This window comes from Pagrus pagrus (assembly GCF_965226575.1).
Source record: "Pagrus pagrus genome assembly, chromosome: 24".
NCBI lineage: Eukaryota > Metazoa > Chordata > Actinopteri > Spariformes > Sparidae > Pagrus > Pagrus pagrus.
In genome coordinates this window covers 2,882,382-2,907,183 of record NC_140206.1, presented here as the reverse complement: position 1 = coordinate 2,907,183, position 24,802 = coordinate 2,882,382, and the positions used below count along the sequence as shown (strand labels likewise).

The 24,802-nt window shown below is 41.5% G+C and overlaps 1 protein-coding gene across 3 annotated transcripts in view; it reads right to left on the bottom strand.

Moving 5' to 3' along the window:
* The window catches only part of LOC311253407 (major facilitator superfamily domain-containing protein 6-A-like), a 40,687-nt gene that overhangs the window by 9,335 nt on the left and 6,550 nt on the right, over nt 1-24,802 (bottom strand). Inside the window, exons 3-7 of one of the 3 annotated variants that reach the window (XR_014621677.1) lie at nt 23,461-23,558; nt 21,231-21,392; nt 21,029-21,127; nt 20,586-20,878; nt 12,663-12,756 (exon numbers count right to left, since the gene is read on the bottom strand). Coding sequence is in view for 2 of the 3 variants with exons in the window: in XM_084347341.1 (XP_084203467.1) it covers nt 19,457-19,657; nt 20,586-20,878; nt 21,029-21,127; nt 21,231-21,392; nt 23,461-23,558 (853 nt within the window). In the remaining variant the exon portion in view is untranslated. Of the gene's footprint in view, nt 1-12,272; nt 12,757-16,915; nt 19,658-20,585; nt 20,879-21,028; nt 21,128-21,230; nt 21,393-23,460; nt 23,559-24,802 lie in introns of those variants that run through there. The other 2 variants (XM_084347342.1, XM_084347341.1) reach the window with 2 other exon arrangements.

Below are 24,802 nucleotides of genomic sequence, written 5' to 3'. Positions count from 1 at the left end.
TAAGGTCCAATGAAGGTCCACATGAAGGGGCGTGACTTCGGCTCTCTGTATACTGTCGGGCCCAAGTTTAAAAATACCGTGCTTTGATAGATGGATTTAGTAACCAGAACCTCCCAACGGGGTTGTTGGATCAACCAGTCAGCATCGGCACTACCACTTTACCCATAACACCCTTGTCTGCTGTAGACGTGTAGGTGAATACATTCCAGCTTCAGTTCATCAGATTATTTTTAAATTTGTTCAACTCGTCCTTCAATTCAGTCCAAAAAAAAAAAAAAAAAAAAAACATTAAAAAACCGCCGAGAGCAAGAGTTACAAGGTTTCCACATGACAGCACCAATCTGCTTTCATGTCGTCCTGTCAATCATTCGCAACGAGTAGGCGTCACTTTATGTGTGTGTGTGTGTGTGTGTGTGTGTGTGTGTGTGTGTGTGTGTGTGTGTTTGTGTGTGCGCTCCCCTCCAAACCCTCCAAACAGTGGATGTATCTCATTTGGCACTGAGCCGCTTCATATTTCACTTTTCAGGAGACGCCTGTTCATTTAATTTCTGCAGCGGCTTGCCTCTCTCTCTCTCTCTCTTTCTCTTCTTCTTCTGCTTTTCTTTTTTCCCTACAACTTTTTTTTTTCTCCCTTCTCCTCCTCCTCCTTCTTCTTCTTCTTCTTCTTCTTCTTCTTCTTCTTCTCCCCCCCCGGAGTAGAAACACATTTCAATGACACGCCCACGCCTGGGCCTGTCAGCCCCTCGCCCTGTCAGAGCGCCCACGCTGCTCTGCTCCCCTTCTCCCTCCCCTCTGTCTCCTCCCTCCCCTCTCCTCCCCTTCCCACCAACCCACATCCTCAACACTTTGCGCTCTAAAAAAGCAGCTCTTTTCATCCAAGTTCCTCTTTTGCGAGGAAAGAAAAAAAAAAAAGAAAAAGAAAGAGAGGAGGAACAACAGAGCGGCATGATTCAGTCTCCAGGCGGTGGTAGTGCTTGTCATGGAGTGTCCCTTTTCATTTGGAGGGAATATGGGTTACAGGATGACGGCGATGCCAAGAAGAAGGAGATAAAAAATTTGAAAAAGGGAAAAAAAAAAAACAGGAGTGTGCTGCCTCTTATTGTCGTCTCCACCCTGTGTTTTTGGGTGGCAGACACATTTTAGACGGGCGTGGATGTGACTTCACTTGAAATGTTGTGAAATCAGAAAATCTGGTCAGAAAGTATTTGAAGCAGCCGAGCAGGTTTTGTTTCTATTAAAGCTTGGCAGGTTTTTTTTTTTTTTTTTTTTTTTTTTTGAGTTTACGATGCCGTTCAAGGCCACGGCTCGTGTGTGTGTTTGCACAGGCTCCCTGGTTAGAGTCTTACTTTGTGTCTGTTGAGAAAGTGTGGGATGGTATGAGCGGCTTATGTCTGACTGAACACGTGTGTGCCTGCGTGGGCGGGGAGTGTGTATAGGGGCGATGTGTGTGTGTGTGTGTGTGTGTGTGTCTTTGCACACAGATTACACTCGCGTGGGCGTTTTGGGCAAGGATGTGTGTGGGCGTAGTGAGCGTAGGCGGAGGTTATGTGACATACAGATAGAGACTGCAGTGTTCCTGCAGTGTGTTTATGTGTGTGAAACTTTACTGCAGAGTGTGGACGGCAGAAACAGCTATAGGGGCCCTGCTGCCTGCAAATGTGCCAGCGTGAAAATCTGCAGCCTTCACACTCATCTACTACTACCTTAAGACAAAATCCCCCTCCGTGAAGATCCAGTCTGAAAATGTGTCACGTCCAACTGCTGAGAAGGACGCCTCACGTTAGCAGCGGTGAACGAAGCACTCAGATCTTTTACTGGATTGGAAGCAGAGATTATAGGTCAACAAGTGAATTCAGTCATTATCTCCTCATCACCATGCTGATGGAAAGTCAGGTGAAGTTTCCACAAAACGTTGCTGGAGTTTCACAGCAAAACAGCATTCGCCTAAACAACTGAAGTAGCTGGAGTCTTGTTTTAAAATGTAGAGAAAAATGCTCCAAAACTCCATTAAAACTTTGCCGGATTAGCTGTTAGCGCCTTTTGTTTGCAGTGTACTCATGGATGTACAGACAACTATCACTGGTTTACTTTGATACTGAAGAAAACTTAAAAACGTGATTTTTTAAGGCAAGTTCTGCACATTAAAGGAGCATCTTTTCTGCTTTTTTAGGATTTCTGAGGGGATTTATGGAGTCATTACTCCTCCAACTCATGCTGATGGAAAGTCAGGTGATGTTTCAAAGTCCACAAAACATTTCTGCTGTTCTTCCAAATCTATGGAAGCCCCGAGGTCCAAAATAGGTCTGGAAAGACCACGCCCCCAGGAAGAGCGCCAGCTGGTGTCACAACCGGGCGCCAAATTGGAAGTTAGCCAGCGAAAGTTTCTAGTGTGTACGCTCTATCGGCTCCACAACGCGGAAGATCTAAGTAATTTTATAGCCGGGAAGTCGAACAATTTTGGCTTCAAAACTGTTTACTGCAGTTATGTTTGTCTGACTGTATGGTTTCTTTTATGTTAGCTTGAGTAGCTTAGCATAGATCGAGCTAGCGCCTGAAAGATAAACCTAGCTGGCACCGGACGACAGTTTAAAAGTTGTTTCAGCTCTCAAGAAGGTACAATGCTACATGTAGCAGGTTAGCATCAGTTAAACCAACACCACGTATTTAACGCTACGCGGCCTTGAGCTGATATTTCATTAAAAAACACTGAGTAAACTGGTATAATCCAGAGATACATTATGATGTAAGTATGACTGTTGTCTGACACTTTGACTGTAACCTTTCACCTACAGTAGAGTTTTTAACCACAATGCCACGCTGCTTCACTGAGCCCACTACAGAGGAGGTGAGTCATGTTCAACATGTGTCAGACTGAGATGGATTCAAACATTAAACATGACATTTAACATGTTTCGACGAACTTTGAAATCATGAAAGGTGCAGATTTGCTTAAATTAAAATCTAATAATGAAGTCATGGGTGTTAAATATCACACATTTCCATGAGAATCATATGCAAATACAAAAAGACTCACAGACAGTTATTCAATCAGTTTGTTCAAACATTGGAGACATAACACTGAAGATTTCTGTCTAAACTTGGACCGGACAGGTAAAATTGAACGTTTTAACATTTCAGCGAGGTCCAAACAATAGTTCTGAGTCTTATATAGTTACGAGAAGCAGAGTGGGACAAATTATTTCAGCTTTGTTGTTGTAATTTCTGACAGCAACGTCTACAGACATGTTTATAAACTGGTTGCAAAATGGCTGCAAAACCGCCAAAATAAGGTCCGATCTCCACACTGGTTAGTTAGTTAGGTACTTTATAGTCTCCGTAACGAAACTCTTTTTCAGTGAAATTCACGTGTTTGGTGTAAAAATACAAAAACAGAACAAAGAGACATGAAACTTGAACCTCAGTCACTGATTCATTTGAGTTTGTTTTGTGATCTCGGGGCTTCTGGAGACTTGGATCACAGCAGACGAGCTGTATGGAGCCTTTTGATGATATTTTGGTTGTTTTTACATTTTAAATCACGTCTCCAGCTGCTTCAGTTGTTTAGCAGAACGCTGCAACTCTGTTTTACTGTGAAGCTCCAGAAATGTTCAGTGGAAACTTCACCAGACTTTCCATCAGCATGGAGGAGGAGATAAAAACTAAATGTATCGTGTTACTGCGGTTAATATTTAAACATGACAATAGGTGATAATGTGCAAAATGTGCATCCTAATGTGGATCATATCAACTGTGCGGATGAAAATAAGCTTTTTGGTCAAATTCAACCATGTTTATTTAATTCTGTTATGCTTCATCTTTTATTATTTTAACTGTTCATATTTGTTTTGCATTAGTCTGTAAATACATTTTTCAGTTGCAGAACTTTCAGTTGCATTTTGATTAGTTTGAAAGCTGCGATATCCAGTAAATAAAGTTGTTTTGATTGATTGAAGTAGTTACATCTGAAGGTCAAAACATCTGCAATGATAAACTAAATTAAGATGCTGTGAAAGATTCAAAATATTTTCCGAAAAATGAATTAAATTTGGTGCAAAAAGCACCTTTTCATTATGAATGACGTGCATTCTGTCAAGGTTTCACTTTTGATTTGCTTTAAATCATAAAAAGGTCGCATAGAGTACAAATGTGGATCATTTGCTGCGTAATGAAAGCAGTGGGTTCAGAAAAAAAAATAGGCCAGGTGTCATTAACGCGGTGGAGTTTTTACTGCTAAGTGTTGCATCTTTAAGGCTTCAGTGGGAAGCCCTGAGCCTCCTCGCTGACAGGCCGTGGGCTGACGTGGAGGGGATTTGCCCATTTTGGCCACGTACAGGCCTCAGCGACCCTCGCCGCCCACGGCATCCTCACCCTGAGAGTGCTGCTGACGTCTGACATGTCTGCTATCTCCAGGCGGAGGCTGACGCTCCCTCCGCCACGACCACACACTGCAAGTCAGAGAGAAACCAGCCGGGCCTTCGATGTGGTGTGACGTGAAACACCTCGACGCCGAGCTTATCTGCTGGTGTGATCAATCTGTTAAGTGTATTAATTTGTGGAGAAAGGTCAGGACTGCGTATCAGATCGCCTTCGAACCTCAGTGTGACAAAAAGATGAATACTAAACGGGGAAAAAAATCCCTCGCAGGAGACGAAGGAGAAGAGAAGAGAAACGGATAGAAATGATGAAACAATGCGAGCTACAAGGGTGTGAGCAAAGTTGAGGCAGGCTTTGAAGTGAAGCCACACATTTTGCATGATTATTGCTGTTAAGTTTTTGATCTTGAGCCAGCAGGCACGAAAAACAACAGCAGCTTGGGATTAGTCTCCCCCCCACTCACACGCCTACCTTGCCAGCATAAGTCCCTGACTCAATTAGAAAAAAACCTCTGCAACTTAGGGCTCCTCACGCACAAGTACCCACATCGCCCTGCCCACGTCCCTGCAGCACATCACAACCAGCATCGCTTTAATCGCACGGCACAATGAATGCACAGGGATTTGTCTCGGCGACATTAATGCAGAGACGTGCTGACAACTAATGTACACACTGATAAGACAGAGCCGAGACAACAGGGCCGAACACACAGAGGAAATAAAGATTTATCTGCCTTTAATTAAACATCAGATATCATCCGAGGAGGCTCCCGTCTGAGTGGAGCTCCACACAAACTGACTGGAGCATCAGAAATGTGACAGTCGAGTGTCTTTGCATGAATTAATCGTCAGAAGTGTTTCAAAAAAATACTGAATCTCAGCGCTCGTTAAGTTACGTTCATGATATCGGACGATTCTACAGAAACTCGGATCGTGATCGATGTGAGCGTTTCTGTAAAACTCATATCTGCGTATGAAAAGTACAGAACAGTTATGTTCAGGAAAGATCACAGTTTCAGCAAATAAAACACTTTTTTGTTTAAAGTGAGCAGCAGGTTTGAGACAAGAGGTGAACTCTGATCTCCTGCATCAAAGTCCAACCTACACATCCTCGCCTCACGCTTTGCTATCTAAACTACTTCCTGTATTGACAATGAATGTTTGCATTGGACGCGTGCTTCAAGTTTATTCTGAGCTTGGAAAATCTGCCTTTAGATTTTATGCATCAAACACAAAATTATCTGAAAACACTTCACCTCAGTGTGCAAATGTTTCCACTGAGTTTTCTCTAAAATGTTTTATTTTCTGTATCTCGGCATTGAGGCTCAAACTGAAGTTTGAATGAAATCATGAGCTGCTGAATCGTCCGATATCGTCTCAGGACACTGAGCTGAAACGGTTTGTTTGGAGGAAACGTGAGTGCTGCTTGGATTACGACCGGTGGTTTGTTCCAGTTCATGAGCTGCAACATTCTTGCGGTGCACAAATGTTGGTTTTAAAACAAAATAACAGCGTATACTTTCAGACGGTCCGTCTTTGAGCTCAGTCGTTTACACGAAAAGTCAAAAGAGACTTGATGAAGAACTTCGAACCCTCTGAACACCTGGATGATTGTCAACCTAGTCGCCAGGATAAAATGTTGGCAGTTAACGTTTCTGCAGACCAACTGTACGATTCGTAGGCTGCGTATCTTGTTTCACATGTATCACATCGTGTTTCAACATTTGTAAACATGACAGCGCTGGACATTTTTAAGGAGACCTCGGGACAATTTCCTGTCGTGTGTTTGGAGACAAAAACATGATATTTCCCTAACCCTAGCAAAGTGTACTTTGTGTCTAAACGCTCAGGTTTTGCAGGAACGTACTTTGCCAACAATTATTCTAGGATTGGGTTGCGTTTGCTGCGTTAAGTAGACGTGAATGTCGGATTATAGGTTGAGTAACAATTACAAAAACGTTTTAATAAAGCTAAGGAAAAGATTAGAAGAGTCCTATTCTGTCTCGTGCTTTAAGTCACAGTCGACTGTTTTAATATTTATTCCCCAAACTGCAAATAAGTGTTATGAGTTTCCAAAATTTAACCACCAGATGGTGTGGGAAAACAAATCTAATAGGTTGTCAGTGGATGTTTTTGATGATTTGTTCAGTGATTCGACTCGTTGGTAAAAGGTACAACATTTCTTTAAAAATATGTTTGTGAAGATAATTTTTGGTGCAAAGCATGAGTTCAATCAACATGATCGTGTTTTAAAGTTTGTGTTAAGTGTCGAGTCTTTGAGGGACTTTGACTACAGATCAAAATTTTCAACAGAATTTAAAACAATTAAATAAAAGTGGATGTTTTACCAAAACTGCCGTCTAGAAGCATCAAATACTTTTTAATACAGATAACACAAGTTGAAATCAAACCCTGGCTCTTCTCTTTGTCTCAGATCTGCAGGTTTCACTCAACAACATCAACCGTCAGCAGGAAGACTTTGTGTTTCTCCTCTGAGGTGAAACTTTCCTCAGATTTCTGCCGGTCACTGCTTCCTGTTCACGTCAGCGATCTAGGAAGTGAAGCGGAGACGCTCGCTCGAGGTCTCTTCAGGTGAAACAGCTCCAGCTAAGTGAGTAAAATGCAAATGTGAATGTCCTGTAATGTGGGCGAACAGTGGATTTAATCTGCCCTCTGCTCTGGACAGCAGCGCCAGATAAATGAAATGAAGTAAATGCAGATGCGCTCAGTGTTTGCTGCGAGCAAACGACTAAATTACACATTTAAAAAGTTTGTTTTGTTGTTAAATTGTGCATAAAAGCCTCAAATACACCAGCTACACACAGGTGATTAACAAAAGTACATCTTATAATTTTGAGGTACAGGTGGCGTCTCACATGTAGTAGCTGACTTTCATATCAGGACGTGGCGGGTTCGGTGGTGACGTTATCACAAGCCAACAAGGCTGCCAAACGGCCGACCATAGTTTGAGTCTGCGGGGACATTTCCATTCCCATTTAGGGGAAGTCGGAGCATCTCCAGGCGTTTTATTGGCGACCAAATCCAGAGGTTTTTCACCGGATGTTGGACGATCTCTGCGCCCAAAACAGGTCATTTTAAACCAAACCGTGATGTTTTCTAACCCTGAGTGTTTTTTCTGCCTAAATCTGACCAGAACTTAAGTGTTGTGACGAGACAGAAATAGAAAATTCAATCTAAACAAACGTTGAGTTGCAACATAAAGAAACTTCCAGTGTTAACTTATCTGTGGTTTGGCAGAAACGTACTTAGCTAAGAGTCGTCCTTCGTGTTTTGGGCGTCCGAACACGTCTTCATACGTACATGAGCCTCCTCTGTTACTGATGAAACTACAGCTCCAGGTAATTCACCTTCACCTTGTAAATAAGAGAAAGGACAGTCAAACCTGATAACAAACTAGTCTGAAAACAATGTGATGTTTACCCGTCTGCTCAGTACACTGTAGATAAAAGCCCCAGCTGAGTCCTTTCACTGCGCGGCCTTCACGATGAACTGACGGTTTTCATTTACATCTGCTCTTTTTGCGCTGCTGCAGATTGTTTTTCATTTCACCTCGTTTGCTGTTTCGCTGACGGATCGTTTTTCATTTGAGGGAGCGAAAAGAAGTGAAGTCGACTTCTTGATTAAATTCAAGGTGTAAATCTTTTTGTTACTGTGGCACTCGTAGTTTAATTTCATTCTCTGGTGTTTTGTCAGTGTAATTTCCTCCACGGAGATGACTGCTTACGACAAACACTGTTGTAATGATGTGCAGGAAAAGGCCGCGTGTTCATTTTCAGGGTTTAGTGTCAGCAGATGCCTCAAATACAAACATTCGTAGTGTTTAATTCTTCCAAATTTAAATGTTTAAAAGCAGAAACTTGTTTTCTTTCCTGAGGTCGTCCAATCAAACCGCCTCTCTTCCTCTCATTGGTTGTGACTGATCCCTCCTCCAGCAGGATCACAATAAAAAAACCTCTCCTCTCTCCTACACTGAATTTAAAAGTGTCGTTTGCAAGCTTTCAGATGCAAAGCGCAGCTCTCCAGCTGTGCTGGCCCCGGCAGGCCGCAGGGGCTGGAGGAGGGCCACGGGCGGGGCGGGGCTGGACCGGGCCGGCCTGCTGGGCTGCTGGTCTGCCGGCCGCCCACGGAGAGGCCTGGCTGGGTGGGCGTCATCTATGGAGCGATTGATCCCGGCCGGGACAAAAAGTCTCCCTGTTGTCCTGCTGGAGCAGCAGCAGCAGGAAAGAAGTGCTCAGAGTTACTGCAGCTAATACTGTTGTACTACTACTACTACTACTGCACCAGTACTACAACTCTGTTTAAAATACTGCCAAGTACTGCTGCTGCGGCAGGACTACTGCTTCTGCTGCTTCTTTACCAGGCTGCTAAGTATATGATAGAGCTGAGAGGTTCATACTTATACTATGACTACTACTGTAGTACTTCTACTTATTATAATAAGAACATGAATTGTAACTAAAGTGTAGTACAAGATATTATATATGTGTATATATGTGTAACTTAGCCAATGAGTGACATCATTGGAGGTAATCAGATTGCATGCAGCTTCCTCTGGATCCACAAAAGACTTTAACTTTTTTTCACATATGCAGTAGTACTCCTTAAGATGTAAAGATTATAGAGTTACCCTTTAAGTTCTGGTGTGTATATGTATATAAAGATGATGTGAACACTTTGCCCTAAAAACCAGAAGTAACAGAGGAGGCCAAAGGTCAGAGGTCATCCTCAGAGACTTCCTGTGAGCGTGGAACAACTGTGTGATAAGTGATAAGTAGATAAATGCATCTAAGAGCATCAGTTTCCAAGAAGTTTCCATTAATAAGTGGCACTCTGTGAGGCAGCCGTGGAAAATGTGAAGTAAAAGCAGCGAGGCACTGGAGGTAAACTTTGTGCCGAGCGTTGTAGTACGACTTTGGTATCACGCCAGTGTTTCTCCTTTGAAGTCCAGGCAGCCGTGCTGGGGAGGCGGCTGCTGTTGTGGGCTCGGTGTGGAGGTGTTCGCCTGGAGAAGGGGAAAGGTCACAGCTACAGAGCACACATCTCTTACACTTTATAATATGCATCACAGCTGAGCCGCGTCAGGGCTGAGCTGTTTATCAGCTGCTGAGAAGGAGAAAAAAAAAAAAAAGTACCCGTAGGTTTTTTTTTGTGGCGTAGGTTTGACGCTGAGTTTTATTCATGGGGGGAGTTTTTCAAAGTTCTGGCGCCTGAAACCTGAAAAATAAACAATATTTACGGCAAAGACGCACGTTTTAAACTATACATTGTACATATTTTACACAAATATCTAAATTAATGTTAATTTTTTACTCTCTAGGTCTTTGTTCTGTATCTGACGACATTTTCTGATCCAGCCGGAAGGATCGAAATCAGTGAAAATTAAAGGAAAAGTTCAGCCAAACATGAAAATTCAGACATCATCATCTGCTCATCTATCTATCTATCTATCTATCTATCTATCTATCTATCTATCTGATAACAGTGCAGAGAAAACAGACTTTTGTCAAACCTTCATTCAGGAGTTCACTGAAGCTCTGTGAGGCTCCTCCATCAAACCAGCTGCTACAAAATGAATGATTTTTCCCACAGAAAACACAGAAAGTCCTCTCGGAAAGCTGCTTTTGTTTCAGTATCGAGGTCGGCTGTGATGCCTAAAAAGCACCGAGGAGGATCAGAAGCAGGAGTCACTTTTTCTACTAACTGATGGTAAAAACTTCCCGAGATGCGTCGATGATCAGCTGAAGGGAAACTTTCTCGCAGGATTTGATAAATTATGCTGAAAAAACGCAGCGTCAGTTTTCTTCCTCATGAAGGTTTCTCACATTTTTTATAGTTTATGACCCTTGAAATTGCAGTTTCTAATAATTAAACATGACGCATTAAAAACCAATTACTTTTCTTCTTTCAATGTCTGCTTACTCTCAATATGCAGAGTCTGACTGAGGAAGTTCAGTCCTGATGAGGAAGATGTGACTGAAATCTCCAAAACGAAAGAGTAAGTGAGCTGAAATAGTTTTCTTAAATGCTGTTTGCATTAATTCATTAAGTTCAAGTAATTAATGTTACTTTTCTTGATTAAAACTCACCATCACTAACAACACAGAGCTCAGGGAGACGTCTTCAAATATATTGTTTTTCTCAAAACGCTAAATATTCAGTTAACAACAGAATAAAACAGAAAAACTTCTAATTTATTTTCATATTAATATTATTGTTATTATCAGTGTTATTGTCGTTTTTGTCATTGTTGTTACTATCATTATTGTTTTTATTGTTAGTTATTATTGTTATTATTATCATTGTTGTTACTATTGTTATTGTCGTTTTTGCTGTTTTATTAATGTTGTTATTGCTATTGTTGTTTTTATTGTTATTACTGTTGATTATATTATTGTTCTTCTTCTTATTGTTATTACATTTAATGCTTTTGTTATTGTTGTCGTTGTTAATTTAAATACTTGTTTAATGTTTTAAGAGGTGTCGAGTCATTGAACCCACCGCCAAAGAGCCAAAACTTAGATGAAAGAAGTGGTAAACATAAATGACTCTACGGATCTTTAGTGTTTCAAAATAAAAGGCTTAAAGAAACGTGTTTGGGGGAAATTAAAAGACAACATGTTGTGTATAAAATGTATAAATCAGCAGTCGTAGGTAAAAAACAACTTCCTGGTTGATGATCGTTCTCTCACAGATGCAGCTCGTCCTCTGTCTGACAGCAGCAGCTGTTGGAGGCCTCAGATGTCGATGCATCTGGGAAACGAGGTTTTTGCTGTAATTGGTCCGGTTAGTGTCACTTCACTCTGTAGTGCCGGATCCACTGCTTTCTCATCTCGTGGTAATTATCATCATAATCCATCATCAGCCACATCATAGACCTACACGAGTGCTGCAGCCAGTCGCTCTCATTGATTTTTAATGATTAATAATAGATGTTCATGATGAGCCTGCGCTCTCTGATCCACATCGAGAGGGTGAACGTACGGAGCACGAGTACATTCAGTTGCCGTCATTGATTTGTCTGTAATCCTCAGTCATAATATCGCAGCTTCTCTCTCATCCTCTTTCTGATCAGTTGACAGTAATCGATATAAAATGAAAAGCGGCGACTCTAATCTGTGCTGAAGAAAACCACCAGCAGCCTGCAGCTGAACAGCGGTAACCTCCCATCCTGCTGAGACTCTTCTTCCTTTTTCCAAAATCACACTTGGCTGATGAGACACTGAAACGCTCTGGCAAAATTTGGAAGGCAGCATTCATTGTGGCCGGTGGATGAAAATGTTAATTTCCTCCCTTGATAATGACGCATGTCGTTTCCAAATGTGATTACACGAACAGAATGGTGCGTAACACGCTTGTAATGTGCTTAAGATGTTTTAAAATACATTACCGTGCCTGCACACTGTGAAATGGGAGAGACCCTAAAGGAAACCTTCAAGGTTTTCAGATTAAAACCACAGGGGGACCCGGAACGGTTCCCTGAGGAACCCCAGGATTACGGATTTATACAGAAATAAAGGTAATTTGAGGCATTTAAGAGAAAGGAGATATTTAAAGTAATATGTCTACAGAGCAACATTAAACACAAGAGCCTGGGTTTGTCCTTAAAGGAACAGTTCACGCAAAAATGAAAAGAATTGTTGTTTATTCGGTTGCTCATTTATTTCCAGTATCGTATGTTTGTTTTTCTGTTTTTATCAGGATTTAACACCATTTCTCACAAGCATAAGAGCATTGTGGGTCAAAGGTCAGCAGTGGACTGTTGATATCTTTTAGACGACAAAGATTGAAGATTAAAAAGTTGAAAACATTAAAAAAGAGAGGCGGTTGATGTTACAGATGTGGAAAAAAGAAGACATACCTCTGGCTTTACAGAGGACGTGTCTTGAGCCATTTGATGTTTCATGTTTGTTTTTTTTTACGTTTACATGAGCCAGACTCTTGCAGGCTAAGGTTAGAGAGCTAATAGGAGGGCTAACGTTAGCTGCATTACTAAACAAGCAACCGGTAAATGTCAAACAGCAGCTGAACACCTCAGTCCTGGATTCACTGTCGTCAAACTGACCTCTTGGAGTAAGTGTCTCGATACATCGTCCACTTGCAGCCTGTTAGCCGCTGTTAGCAACGCGCAAATCCATCAGGACATCAGAGGGAAGTCCAGAAATCATTGTCTCAATAAAATATGATCCAGTTTCACCTAAATAAGCGTTGACTTTTTGTCTTTGTGAGCAACTACAACAACTTAAAATTGATTAGGGAACCTCTGATTACCTCAACAACGTGGCCTGACATGCAGCGGGACGTCCTCTCCGACTGTGGTCATGGATATGATGAACTGCTTGAATCCAGCCGTATTAACATCTCCCTGCATTGAAAACAGTCTCATTAAATATCAAAACAAGGATCATTAATTAAAAATTAGGCCAATGTGAAATAAATCATTAATCAGAGTGTGTTTTATGTGGACAGGTAACATTTGAGCGTCCTCATGTTCCTGTGTAAGCAGAGGAGAGGCAGCATGAACACAGCCAGTCGTGTGATGCCAGACCGACCATGACAGCTGTCTGCTCTGATATATCTTAGTCTGCTGCACCCGCTTCACACTGCAGCGCTCACTCTGCTCTGCACACGTACTGTTAACGTTACTGTAAAACCACATGAGCAAGGCGCTAAGAAAGAAAGGGTTGGGGTTGAATTGCAGGTGCATTATGACCCATAATTATTTGTCCTGATGTAAAAATTCAGGTTTCTAGAGTTGCCAAAAATAAAAATTGACAGAAAAATGTCAACAGCAGGTGTGAAAATTATATATTAATTAGCTAGTAGTAGATTTGGGGTCCTGTGACAGTATTGATCTTTACTGTAACCAAGAGTTTAGAAATGCTGAGGCCAAGAATCCAAAATTCCCCCTGACATGACCCTGAGAATCGAAACTTAACAACCAAAAGTAACCTAAATTATCAGATATTTTTGTTTTTGCAATTATATTTTCTGCACATTTTACCTCGTCATGTCGATGATTCTCAAACTGTCTTGGTCAAGAAAAAGCAAAGATTGCATTAATTGACGGATTTAGTGGCCTGGAGACGTTAAAGTATTCAGTGTTTCACGCAAAAAAGCAAAAAAAAATCTGAAAGATAAAGAAAACGTTGTTACCCCTCAGGTTATCTTGATGAGTCTTGAGACTCAGAATGAGTCTTTAAAACACACCACACGTAACATCTGTGTAATTGTAGAATATTTCAACTCCTCATCACGTCATTAACACCCTTCAGACAAAACACCTACGCCTCAGCCGAAGCTTTGTTTTTACTGTTTGGGGCTGCCTGTGTTTTACAAGGTAGTGAAACTCTGCTGCTTCAGTGTTTGTTTGTAACAGAAACCTGCAGACTCTTTGCCCCCTCAAGGCGAACTGCAGGAGACCACCGAGCTAAATGACTAAACTGCGAAGTGTAACTGAGCAGACAACAGAGCGGGTCACGGGTTAAAGATGAGCCTGGCGCTGACACTGTTCCAGAAAGCCCCCAGACAACCCGGTTACAGCTCCTGCAGCGCTGTGATCAGGACCACCTGAGTCAAGTCTGAGTCAGACTAAAGACCACAGAGAGTCATGTTATTGGCAGGATGCTACAGACTAAATATCACATGGCTGCATGCCTCTTACTCTCTTTTTGGATTCAGACATTTGTGCCTATTTTAAAAACACATACGCTGATTTTAAGCATGACACTAAAAACATCCTGCAGAACACATTTCTCATCAAGTGCTTGCCTTTTTATTTCTGTACAGTTTGCACCACAGTGCTGTACAGTATCTTTAGGGAATCATCGCACGAGAAACTGCTGGTTTTGTTTGTGTGTCGCTTCAATGAAACTGATCCTGAATGCATCACTTTCATGGTTTCGTCGAGGCGCAGGTTGAGTCAAGGTGGCGAGCCATCCAGAACGTCTCGTGATCAATTTAGTTCGTCAAAGGCTGCCTAAATAATTAATGCACGTTTAAATGAATGCCACTTCATCCAGATCTCTTACAAGTTAACTGGGTCTTCCCTGGTCCAATAATGTTTGAATCATCTTGAGCATCCTGGTGGAGCTCAAGAAATGCGAGTTACAAACCAGTTCAGAGAAAATCTTTAAAAATGGCCTATTTGTGACGTCCACTGCCCCACAGTCGTGTTATCTTTGGGCGGGGAGGGACAAATGCTACTGAATCGAAACCAGAGCTTGTTATTGTTGAGAAAGTTCATCGCTTTATAGAAAACCATGACGTTGAAGAGGTTTATAAAAGGATTGGTGGCTTGACCATCTTGCCATACTGTGGTGCCCAAGGTGCTTTGTCCCCGATCTCTCCAGAGAGTCTGGTCAGACACGAGGAGCCGTCATCACCTTGACTCAACAGATCTTGCCAAGTCGCCTCCTCAGGGCGTCTGGCTCGCCTCTAACATCACAGCACAGTGAAGAAAAGGGAAGCTAAAAATAGCTTCAGGTTGTATCTGGGCAGCGGTTGGCCAAGAGCGACTGATTAGCATAGCATGCATGCTTTTCTATATCGATGGTAATTGGGTACGGACAACAAGTGGGGCTAAATTGTGTCTTGAGGATGTGACCGTGCCATTATTGAATCGTTTTCACGCTAAGGTGAAGCAGAGGACATCGGTTTTTGTGGATTATCTCGAAGGAAAAAAACAGGATGCTAAGAAGCTGAAATAACCCTGTGAAGTCCTTTTATTTCACGTGCAAAGATCTCATTTTGCTTCTAAACATTACGTGCAAACAGTGATTTCAAAGCCCGTCGTAGTTTTTATATTGTGTATAAATAAAAACGAAGGGGAATTCTGACATCTTTACTTCTAATGAGATGAGGAACAGACTGTCCGGTGGAAGAAAAGTCAAAAGAATCAGCCAAATAATCAACTGCCTGTCTACATGTCCTGCCAGAGTGCCCACAAGCAAGACACTGAAATGATTAACATGTACAACCTTCATGGCTCCAGTAATTGGAAGCATCTGTGAGGTCAGCGCTGCAGTAATTCCCTGCAATTTTCAGAGACGTGTCAGAGAATAAAAGCCTGTCTCGCCTCGACCCCTCGGTGCAATTTAAATTGAAATGTGTAGCATTGTTCGGCGGCTTCGCGGTCATGACACCTCCTGAAACAACATCTATTATACTGTTCATTATTAAGGACCACGCAAGGCAAAACAACAACAGCATCAACAGCAGAGGGGTTGCTGAAATTTCTCCACGGATATCAGACAGGCTGAGTGTGCCAAGACGGTTTTGATTTTATTATTTTATTTATTTCTTTTTTCTTTTTTACGACAGCACATAGTCTAGTTTTTGAGGAAGCCTATTACTGTCCTCCCACACACACCCATCAGTAGCAGGCACACCACGACCTCAATAACCCTCCACACATACACAGACTGCTTTAGTCCATTTAAGCCTCCATGAAGACATAAAGAAACTCAGAACACTACTGCCACCAAGTGGCGTATATAGCACACAACATCTGACTGGAAACATGACGGTTAAACCCTGTTCTGTACTCACTGTAAGCAGAGTATTCAGTTTACATCAGCATGTACATGTTGTGTTACTTTATGTTGGCACTAAAACACTTTTCAATCAAAGACATTGTTTTTTTACTCCACTACAGCTGTTTTTACTTCATGGAAAGATTTTAAAAGCGCATTCGGAGCCTTTACCGAAGTCAAAGTAGCAATACCACAGAGTAAAAATACTCTATTACAAGTCAACATGTTACATAAGTAAAGATATTATCAGTAAAATTAGCGGCATGATGCCCCTCACTGGTGGCAAAATATACATAGTTATTTACACTACTGCTTGAAAGTTTGGGGTCACTTAAAAATGTCTGTGATTTTGGAAGAAAATCACATTTCTTTTCAATTAAAATAACATTACATTGATTAGAAATACAGTCTAGACAATTATTAATGTGGTAAAAGAACCATTTTAGCTCTAATATAGATGTACAGAGGACCATTTTCAGCAGAAGCAGTGCAATTGGCCTTCATGGTAGTTGAGTATCTGAAGCATCAGCATTTATCGGTTCGATTAGTGTCTCAAAATGGCCCGAAAAAATATTTTCTTTTGAAGTCTATTCTTCTTCTGGGAAATTAAAGTTATTCAGTTCCAGTAATTTGCCGAGAAATTAAAGATACCGGTAATTAAATGGTACCCACAAAACACCGGTCTCAACATCAACAGTGAAGACAGGACTCCAGGATGCTGGCCTTCTAGGCAGAGTAGCCAAGAAAAATGGCCAATAAAAGGAAAAGAGGAAGGTGGGCAAAACAACACAGACATTGGAAGACTGGAAAAAAACGTAATGGACAGACAAATCTTAAATTTGAGGTGTTTAGACAACAACTGTGTCTGCTAGAATATCACCAGACTCCCTTAACAAATCACATGATTTTGTTGAGGGATTATACATTGAAGTATACATGAATACATGAAGATATTTCTTTCTTTGGGTAAAAAATGTCATGCTCATCTAGTCTGGTGATGTACAGGTTTATTTGTATATAGAGTGGGGATCCATTCACAAGTGGTCACTTGGACTTGGAAGGTGAAATACTCCTTTAATCCTAAACTAATCTCTCAAATTAAAAGCACAAAGCAGAGTCATTAATCTCAATGTGGGACATTATTTGTTAAATACACATTTAATCACATTTTCACCATTAAGACTAAGATACACTGACGCTGTGTTAAAGGGACTTCATGACTCCGCAGCAGAGAAAGAAAAACGGGCAGAAAACTCGACATATTTCATTTTCTTTACACTTTTTCAAAACACCCTTTAATAATTCAATTTGCTATAAACATTTCTTCCTCTCGTTCTGTTTCTGAGGGTTTCTCCACCCAGACAACACAGAAAACAGTGAATACTGGGAATTGTTTGGCATGAAAACAAAGACAGTAAATATAGTGTGTTGGTTATTGGCAGCTCGAGTACAAAAATATTGGAATCGGGCTTTAAAAAGACCCTCAAGTGTGCTGTGGTGAGGACGACAGATTTCTCTGTAGGAGTGTAGGACAGTAAAGGGATCCTTGCTTGACATCTCAAGAATATTGATTAACAGTATGTTTAAAGAGGCACTTCTTCATCACCAGTCTTCAGTTAATTACATGAAAGTGCGCAAAAAAAGTTGGGATTTTTCATTTTTGAAAGAAGCGATGAAATCTGAAACAAATGGTGAGAGGGTTTGAAAAGGTCAAGTCGTTTGCAGACGAAATCCAAGATTAGTTAATTAAAGGTTTTGTCAAATACCGCCGTTCACGTTTTATAACGTTAATCCCAAACCTGGCAGAGCTGTGAGGAAACCGCTAAAGAAGATCAATAATTAAATAAATCACTTACAGCCTTGGATCTCTTCAAGTTCATCCACTTAGAAGCTTTCAACCGCATCAAACATTTATCACATTATGACATTTTGAATTTAAGACATCAGATCTGATATCAAAGCAGGTTTCTGCGACTCCATAAGACCTTTATACTCCACAAAATGCAATTTAAAACCCATTTTACCCAGAAGGACAAGCAATCACTTCTAACAATATAAATACTGAAATAAATAAAACCAGGACCATGATAGAGAGGCCAAGTCACGCCCCTACTGGTGAACCTTGACTTTCTTGATTTGCATAATCATCTTTTAAATTGACAAACATCATTTCTGAAATAAACTCCCATGATGCACGCCTCTCTATAAACAATATCAATTGATAAATAGATGAAGTAATCAATCATTAAAGGTTTTGCTAAAATCGGCACTTTTCCATATGAGCTTCTGAACTGCTGAATGTACACTAGTGACAAACATTACCAGCGGTATAACCGGACAAGATTAAAATTTTAAGGCCTTTATAAATTAAAGTTAAGTTTTTGTAAATATGTTTAAAGACTTTACCGTCGACTTTAATCCTCGTCAACCCTGTGACATGACGACATATGAGACTATTTCAGGCCGACTTTTGTCTTTAATAGCCATTAAGTGCATTTATATTCTGTCGTTAACTCTATTTACGGTTGTCTTCATTGTTGGTGGTGGGGTCCGCCATCATTCCACTGAAACACGTATGAACCCAGCATTATCGCTTTTAATTTAATCTCAGTGCTTTCCCACCGCTACTCCTTTAAATTAAAAGCACTTATGACCATTCAGATCCTCTGTTTAGCCTAATTCAGTAGCCATTAAGTGCATTTACGTTTAATAGTACACTCTCTATATGGTAGTTTTCATTGTTGGTGGCGGGGTCCGCCATCATTCCACTGAAAGTAATCCAGCATTATGCCTTTTAATGTAATCTCAGTGATTTAATTCTATCTATTGATAATCAGTCTCACTTAACTGCTCACTTTCTTTACACCATATCAGAGCTGGCTGAAGCTGAAGCTAATGCTAATGCTAACCCAACATTTCCATATCAAAAGCAATTATGACCCTTCACCCCCTGTGTAAGCTGGTCCCTTTTGTCAAAATTAAAATGAAAAAACAATCAAAAACATTATTATCTGCATCAGAGAATAACCTCAGTTACTTCTTAATAATGTAACCACTTCAAAACAGCAGTTCTGCTGAATAAAAAATCCCCATTTTGTCAGATTTCATCACGTTTCTTCACTTTTTACAGTAAATTAAGTTAATAACTTATCAAGAGGCACATTTGTCTTTTTACATTTGAAGGATTTTCCTTCACACTTCACCAGTAAAGGGCCTTAAATATAGTGCACAGCGCTCCGAGGTCAGTTAGCTTCCACGCCACCATCGCACCTCCAGCTTAATCCAAACCTGCTAATACAATCCATTAAAACAAGTCGTGAGTCCCAGAACCGGTTTAAAAATGAGTTACAGTATTTCAAAACTTGTTCCCAAAACTATGTGAGATTTCCTGGACATCACTGCCATGTCAATATGCTACAAAAACAGACTATTTCTGAGACTTTAAGACTGAATTCAAGACAAACCGACTTGTTCAGACGGATATTTTTGCAGAAATAAAATGTGCAAATTAAATAGTTTCTAGGTGAACCGTCAGTCTGCGTTTTCTGCTGTGAATGCTGGGTTTTCTTGAGGGCCTCCTCCGTTCGAGGGTGGGTTTGTTTGGTCCTCGCTACAGTCTGTGGTGTTTGGTTGTGTGGGTGTTTCTGTTGTGACGCCATCATCGTCAACGCTCGGGTTTCTGTGTGACGTCGCCACCGCCTCGTACTCGGCCGACGCCTGCTCATTAGGTACCTGGCAACAAGAGCAACAAACAATGAAGATCACGCATTTCTAAGCACCGGGAACATTTTATATTATGAAGTCTAATTATCCTCAAAAAACAAAAAGCTACCTAAAAAACTTGCTTCACTTGCTGCTAGTTATCAAAAACTTACAGTTTTAACATGTTAGCTTCTACTAGCTAACACATCCGAGGTGCTAACCGGCTGCACAAACAAACCGACTTATCTGATCTGTCTTAATCTCTCACTGAGATCCAAAATGGCCGGCAGAGGGTTGGTGGGGTCGGGGGGGCGGGGGTTACATCACCGGGGGAGTAATTCAGGCATGCATGAACCTCACAAGACGTCATGAAACGGGCGTGGGAGGAAGGTTCACAACACAGAAACACACATACATGCATGAACACGCCCCCACACCCTACAGACACGCAGGTATAGATGAGTCACCGCACGCACGCAGAGGAAACCCTGGACACCCCCCCACGCACACACACACACACACACACGCACACACACACGGTAGTTTTCCACCGACCTTTGCACGCACACACGTCTCACCTTTCTTAAGTGTGTGTGTGTGTGTGTGTGTGTGTGTGTATGTGTGTGTGTGGGCAGCCGGTGACAGGAGGAAGTGTCGGAGAGTTCAGGTTAGTGGGAGTTAATGAAACATTAACGTTAAACTAACATAGAACATATGGAAAGAGTATTATTATTATTATTAATAATAATAATATTATTATTATATGACACCAACTGTTGCTATGGTAACACAAGCATTTCCAATTACTTTCACCGGTACAAATGGTACTCGAGTAAAAGTTAAGATACTGTGGTAAAATATAACTCTCGCCTGTACGAACACTACTTAAGTTAAAGTTAAGACATTAGGGTGGAAGCACGACATGATAACCGTGTTGAACATGTGTCGTTTCCTTCACCTGCAGCGGTTGAACCTCCGGAGGCGGTCCGCCGTCCTTCACCAGGTTCATCTTCTCCCTGATCTGGAAGATGGCAAAGGCGATGGTGACCCAGGGGGCGCCGGTGAGCACCCAGGCCGGCCTGGTCACGTCCTCCTGCTCCTCCTGGTGCTTGGTCTTCTTGGGGGGCACAGCTGTAGCCTTGCGAGTCGCGGCGGGGCTACCGACGCCGTTCTGGCTCTGCACCAGGTCGATGGTGGCGATGGGAACCGGGCTGGAGGGGACCGGGATGTTCTCAGCCAGCATCTTGTCCTCTGAGGAAAGAGGAGGCGAGAGGAGAGATTTAGATTTAAAGGCAGGTTTAAAGAAGTCTGGTAGTTTCTGTTTGGTTTCTCAAAACTGTCCAGAGTTAACCCTCTTCCCAAACAAATCCGTAAAGGATCTAGGAGCTTTTAGGAGCCCACCTTTCTCCTCAGTCTCTCCACTGCGGTACTGGATGAAGGCGAAGATGAGGAGGATGATGAGGGAGGCCATGCCGATCCCTCTGAACGTCTCTGCAGCACCTGAAAGTCAAACAGACGTCACCAGAGGGAAAACTGGACTCACATCCTGAAGTCTAAATATCTCAGCCAGAGCTTTTCCACTCATGATCCGCCGGGTTCGTACCGAAGTAGTTGACGAACACTCCTCCCACCATGGCTCCGCAGCCGCGACCCAGCCCGAGGTGGAGGCCCTGCAGGATGCCCTGCGCCGACGTCCTCAGGGCCGGAGGCACCGCCGCACTCAGGAAGGAGATACAGGCGGCCCAAACTGAGGCGTGGGTCACACCTGGAGGACACACAGGGACAGACACGGGTCATCCAGTCAGTCGTGTTTTATTATTTATCTATTTTATTATCATTCTACTTCTTTATCATACATTTGTATGTGTATTGTTGTTGTTGCTTGTTTAATCTCAAGAAATCAAGAGAAATGGCCGACCTCAATCGGTGTATTGTTATTTTGTCGGCTGCTTTTTGGACGACTTCACGTCTTCGAGCGAACAGCTGAGAGTCATTTGTCTTCGAGTGTCTTGGCTCCAGATTCAGTGGTAAAAATCACACTTTATTTATCAGGGTGACTGAAACTGAGATCACAACAAACCACTAAGTGAAATATGATGGGAACATTAATAATCCAGCCTGAGCGCTGCTTTGTTTAAATCTCCTTAATAACAATAGAGGCCCGATAGTTTGAGCTGTTGTTGCATTATTTTATTGATGTTAGCTTATTTGTCTTTTCTTTTCATTTGTAAGTATATTATGATTTTATAGTAATTATATTATCATTTTATGTTGCTGTGATCTTTATTGTCTTTATTTCACGTCTACTTGTCATTCATTTAAGTGAAAGTCTCTGATATTAAATGTACTTAAGTAATACATCTATTTACATGTATATTTAATAGATTTAATGTCTACATTTCATAGTTTGTCCACCAGAGGGAGCTGAAACTGTAACGTCAGCTGTTCAGGGCACATTCAGGTCATAGAAGTGATCTGTGTCTTAAATGTGTGATGTGTTCATGTAAAATCATACATGTTGACCCCATCAGCCTAAAGATCTCCAGTATTTGTCAGTCTGCAGAGTGTATTTACTTAATCAAGTAAAGTTCAGCTGGAACATGAAAGTAGCACCTTTTATTTTGGCAACAGTGCAGCTTCCTGTCTGAGGTCTGACCTGCGTCACATGACCACCACGTCTTCTCACAGCAGCTCATCTCACATTACAGTCAAGGTGAAGCTCTTCCTGATATTTGCTGTTGTGTCTGATCACAGCAGAACATTTGAATTCTCAGTTTGAAACTTTTGTAATTTAATTTTAAGTTTGACTGGTCGGTTTCACGGTCGCCGAGCTCGAGGCTGAAGTGTGGAACTAGTTTTCTTGTTTATTCTGCGAGGCGTCGGTGTTTCCTCAGGGCGGACAGCTCAAACAAACCAGCCAGACTCCACTGATCATCCACTCGACCTTCTATCACCACTTCGTCTCTGTTTTACTCCAGGAAGTATTTAAATCCTGAACTTAGAAGTCTCACGGACATTTAATAGTGAAACTGACAATATAATCGTATTAACAGATCTTTCTTACTCCAGTTAGAGAAGAGAAAGCTGAAGTATCCACCTGAAAAACATCCCGCCTCCTCTCTCCTGAGACGCTCGTAGCTTTCACTGACCGGCTGGGTGACGAGTTCACAGCCTTCAACAAGCTCTCTTGGTCTAATAAACACATAAACAAACAACTCTAGATGCCACAATCATTGCTAATAACTTAGCGTAGCCTCTTAGGCAGGAGCGTAGGTAGACAGTCTGTCTATTTTTTTTTTATTCAGGTCAAATTAGACGGCTTATTAGAGGCCCATAACAGCCACAGATACTGGATTTCTCTCTGTTATTTGTCAGAGCATTCGGTTTATTGATCGTTGTCGGGATGTTCAGAGGTTTTCCACAAATACGACTCCCAGAATAACTCCCCAACCCGAGCTCTTAAGGAGTAATGACTCTGAGAGGAAGTCTGATGCTTGATGCCAAAGCAGTCTAATAATATCATCTGGTGTTGGAGGTCATTTCAGGTGACAAAAGGTGTTTGTGTTGTTGCCTTTTCATCCCCTTTTGTCTCCTTTCTGTGTGAACACCATGAAACAGTAATAGAAGTTGCCTTCAGCTGTTTGACTTTATCAACACAGACCCTGTGAAAGCACAAAGTTCATGTGAGTTCTGACCGGACGATCCAGCTTCGCTTTCGGAGGAAAGCGTCCGTCTGATAAGCCTCCTGTTAGACAAACACACCCCGGTTCCTGTCCCCTCCCCTGGGTCCTAGCTTCCTAAACGTCCTCCCTGCAGGAACGAGCGTACGTTACCTTGAAGGACCTCCATGGGCAGGACGGTCCAGGCGTTCTGCAGGTACGAGATGTACAGGTAGCGGGCCGTGTTGCAGGCCAGGCCGATGTAGAGCACCCTGAGAGGGGAGAGATGGAGGAGGAGAGAGGGTGAAGGGTAAAGTTTGTTAAATGTGGTTTCAACTAATCAGCTGACAGCATAAAACAGGTAGAAATGCACCAAAATACAGATGGAAAAAGCCTAAAATATCAAATTTACTATCATATACGACAAAGAAACGCATCAAATTCTGAGGTTTTTTTGGAAAAAGCCTTTTCTGAAAATGTTTCACTCTCGTTTAGCGTAGAAAATGTCTCATCTTTCATCTCCAACAGTAAAACAATCCAAAGTGTTTAAATTAAGATGAGAATTAAGAGATATACATCTTATTTATTAGAGTTTTGGTGGTGGTTGCTTAATAATATCACAAATGCCAATCACAGGTTTGTAAAGTCCAAAAGAAAAATAAGAAAACTCTTAATGTACATTTAACTGATTGTTACAGTTTAAACATCAGAAACAAAGACAAACATCTAACGTGATGTATTAAATATCTTTTCTGCATCAGCAGCAGTAAAATAAGTATGAACGGCTGTTAAAAGCAAACTTTGTTCACTCATAAAAACGTCTAAAAACATTCTTTGCTCTCAACAGGACAAACTAATCGATGTGAAGGCGACACGCCCTCTAAATGTTCATGTGTTCATCACCTCGTGAGATTAATTCACTGTTTGTTCAGTTTGCTGAGCACACAGAGGAGACCGATGGTCTGAAGACAGCTCAGGATCTCACTTCTAACTCACTAATATGAGCTATTTGAGTTGTAGCTGTCCAAACCAGACACTTCGTGTTAGCATTTCCCTCTGATGTTAACAGCTGTTAGCTCAGGGATATGAGCTCAAACAAGGAGTGCTAATAAAGCTAACACGTGATATATGAGAGCACACATTATCAGGTGAGACCGACTCATCATGTTGATGCATCTACAGTCAGACAGCTAAAACTGATGCAGTCCTGCAATGAGATTATCACATTTACTGTATATTAGGGCTAAAACTGTTATTTTATTTAAGGATTAATCGGCCGATTATGCAGCTTAGTTTGTAAAATGTCAAATTTCAACAGTCCAAGCCTCAAAAACTCTTCATTTACTGACACACATCACAAAGAAAAGCAGCAAATCCTCATTTTAAAGAAGCTGGAACCAACAAACGTTTGACATGTTTGCTTTAAAAATCACTTAAACTCTAAATTAACTGATTAACAAAATACTTTGCAACTCATTTTCTTTCGATCAACTAATTGAGGTCTGGAATTATTGAT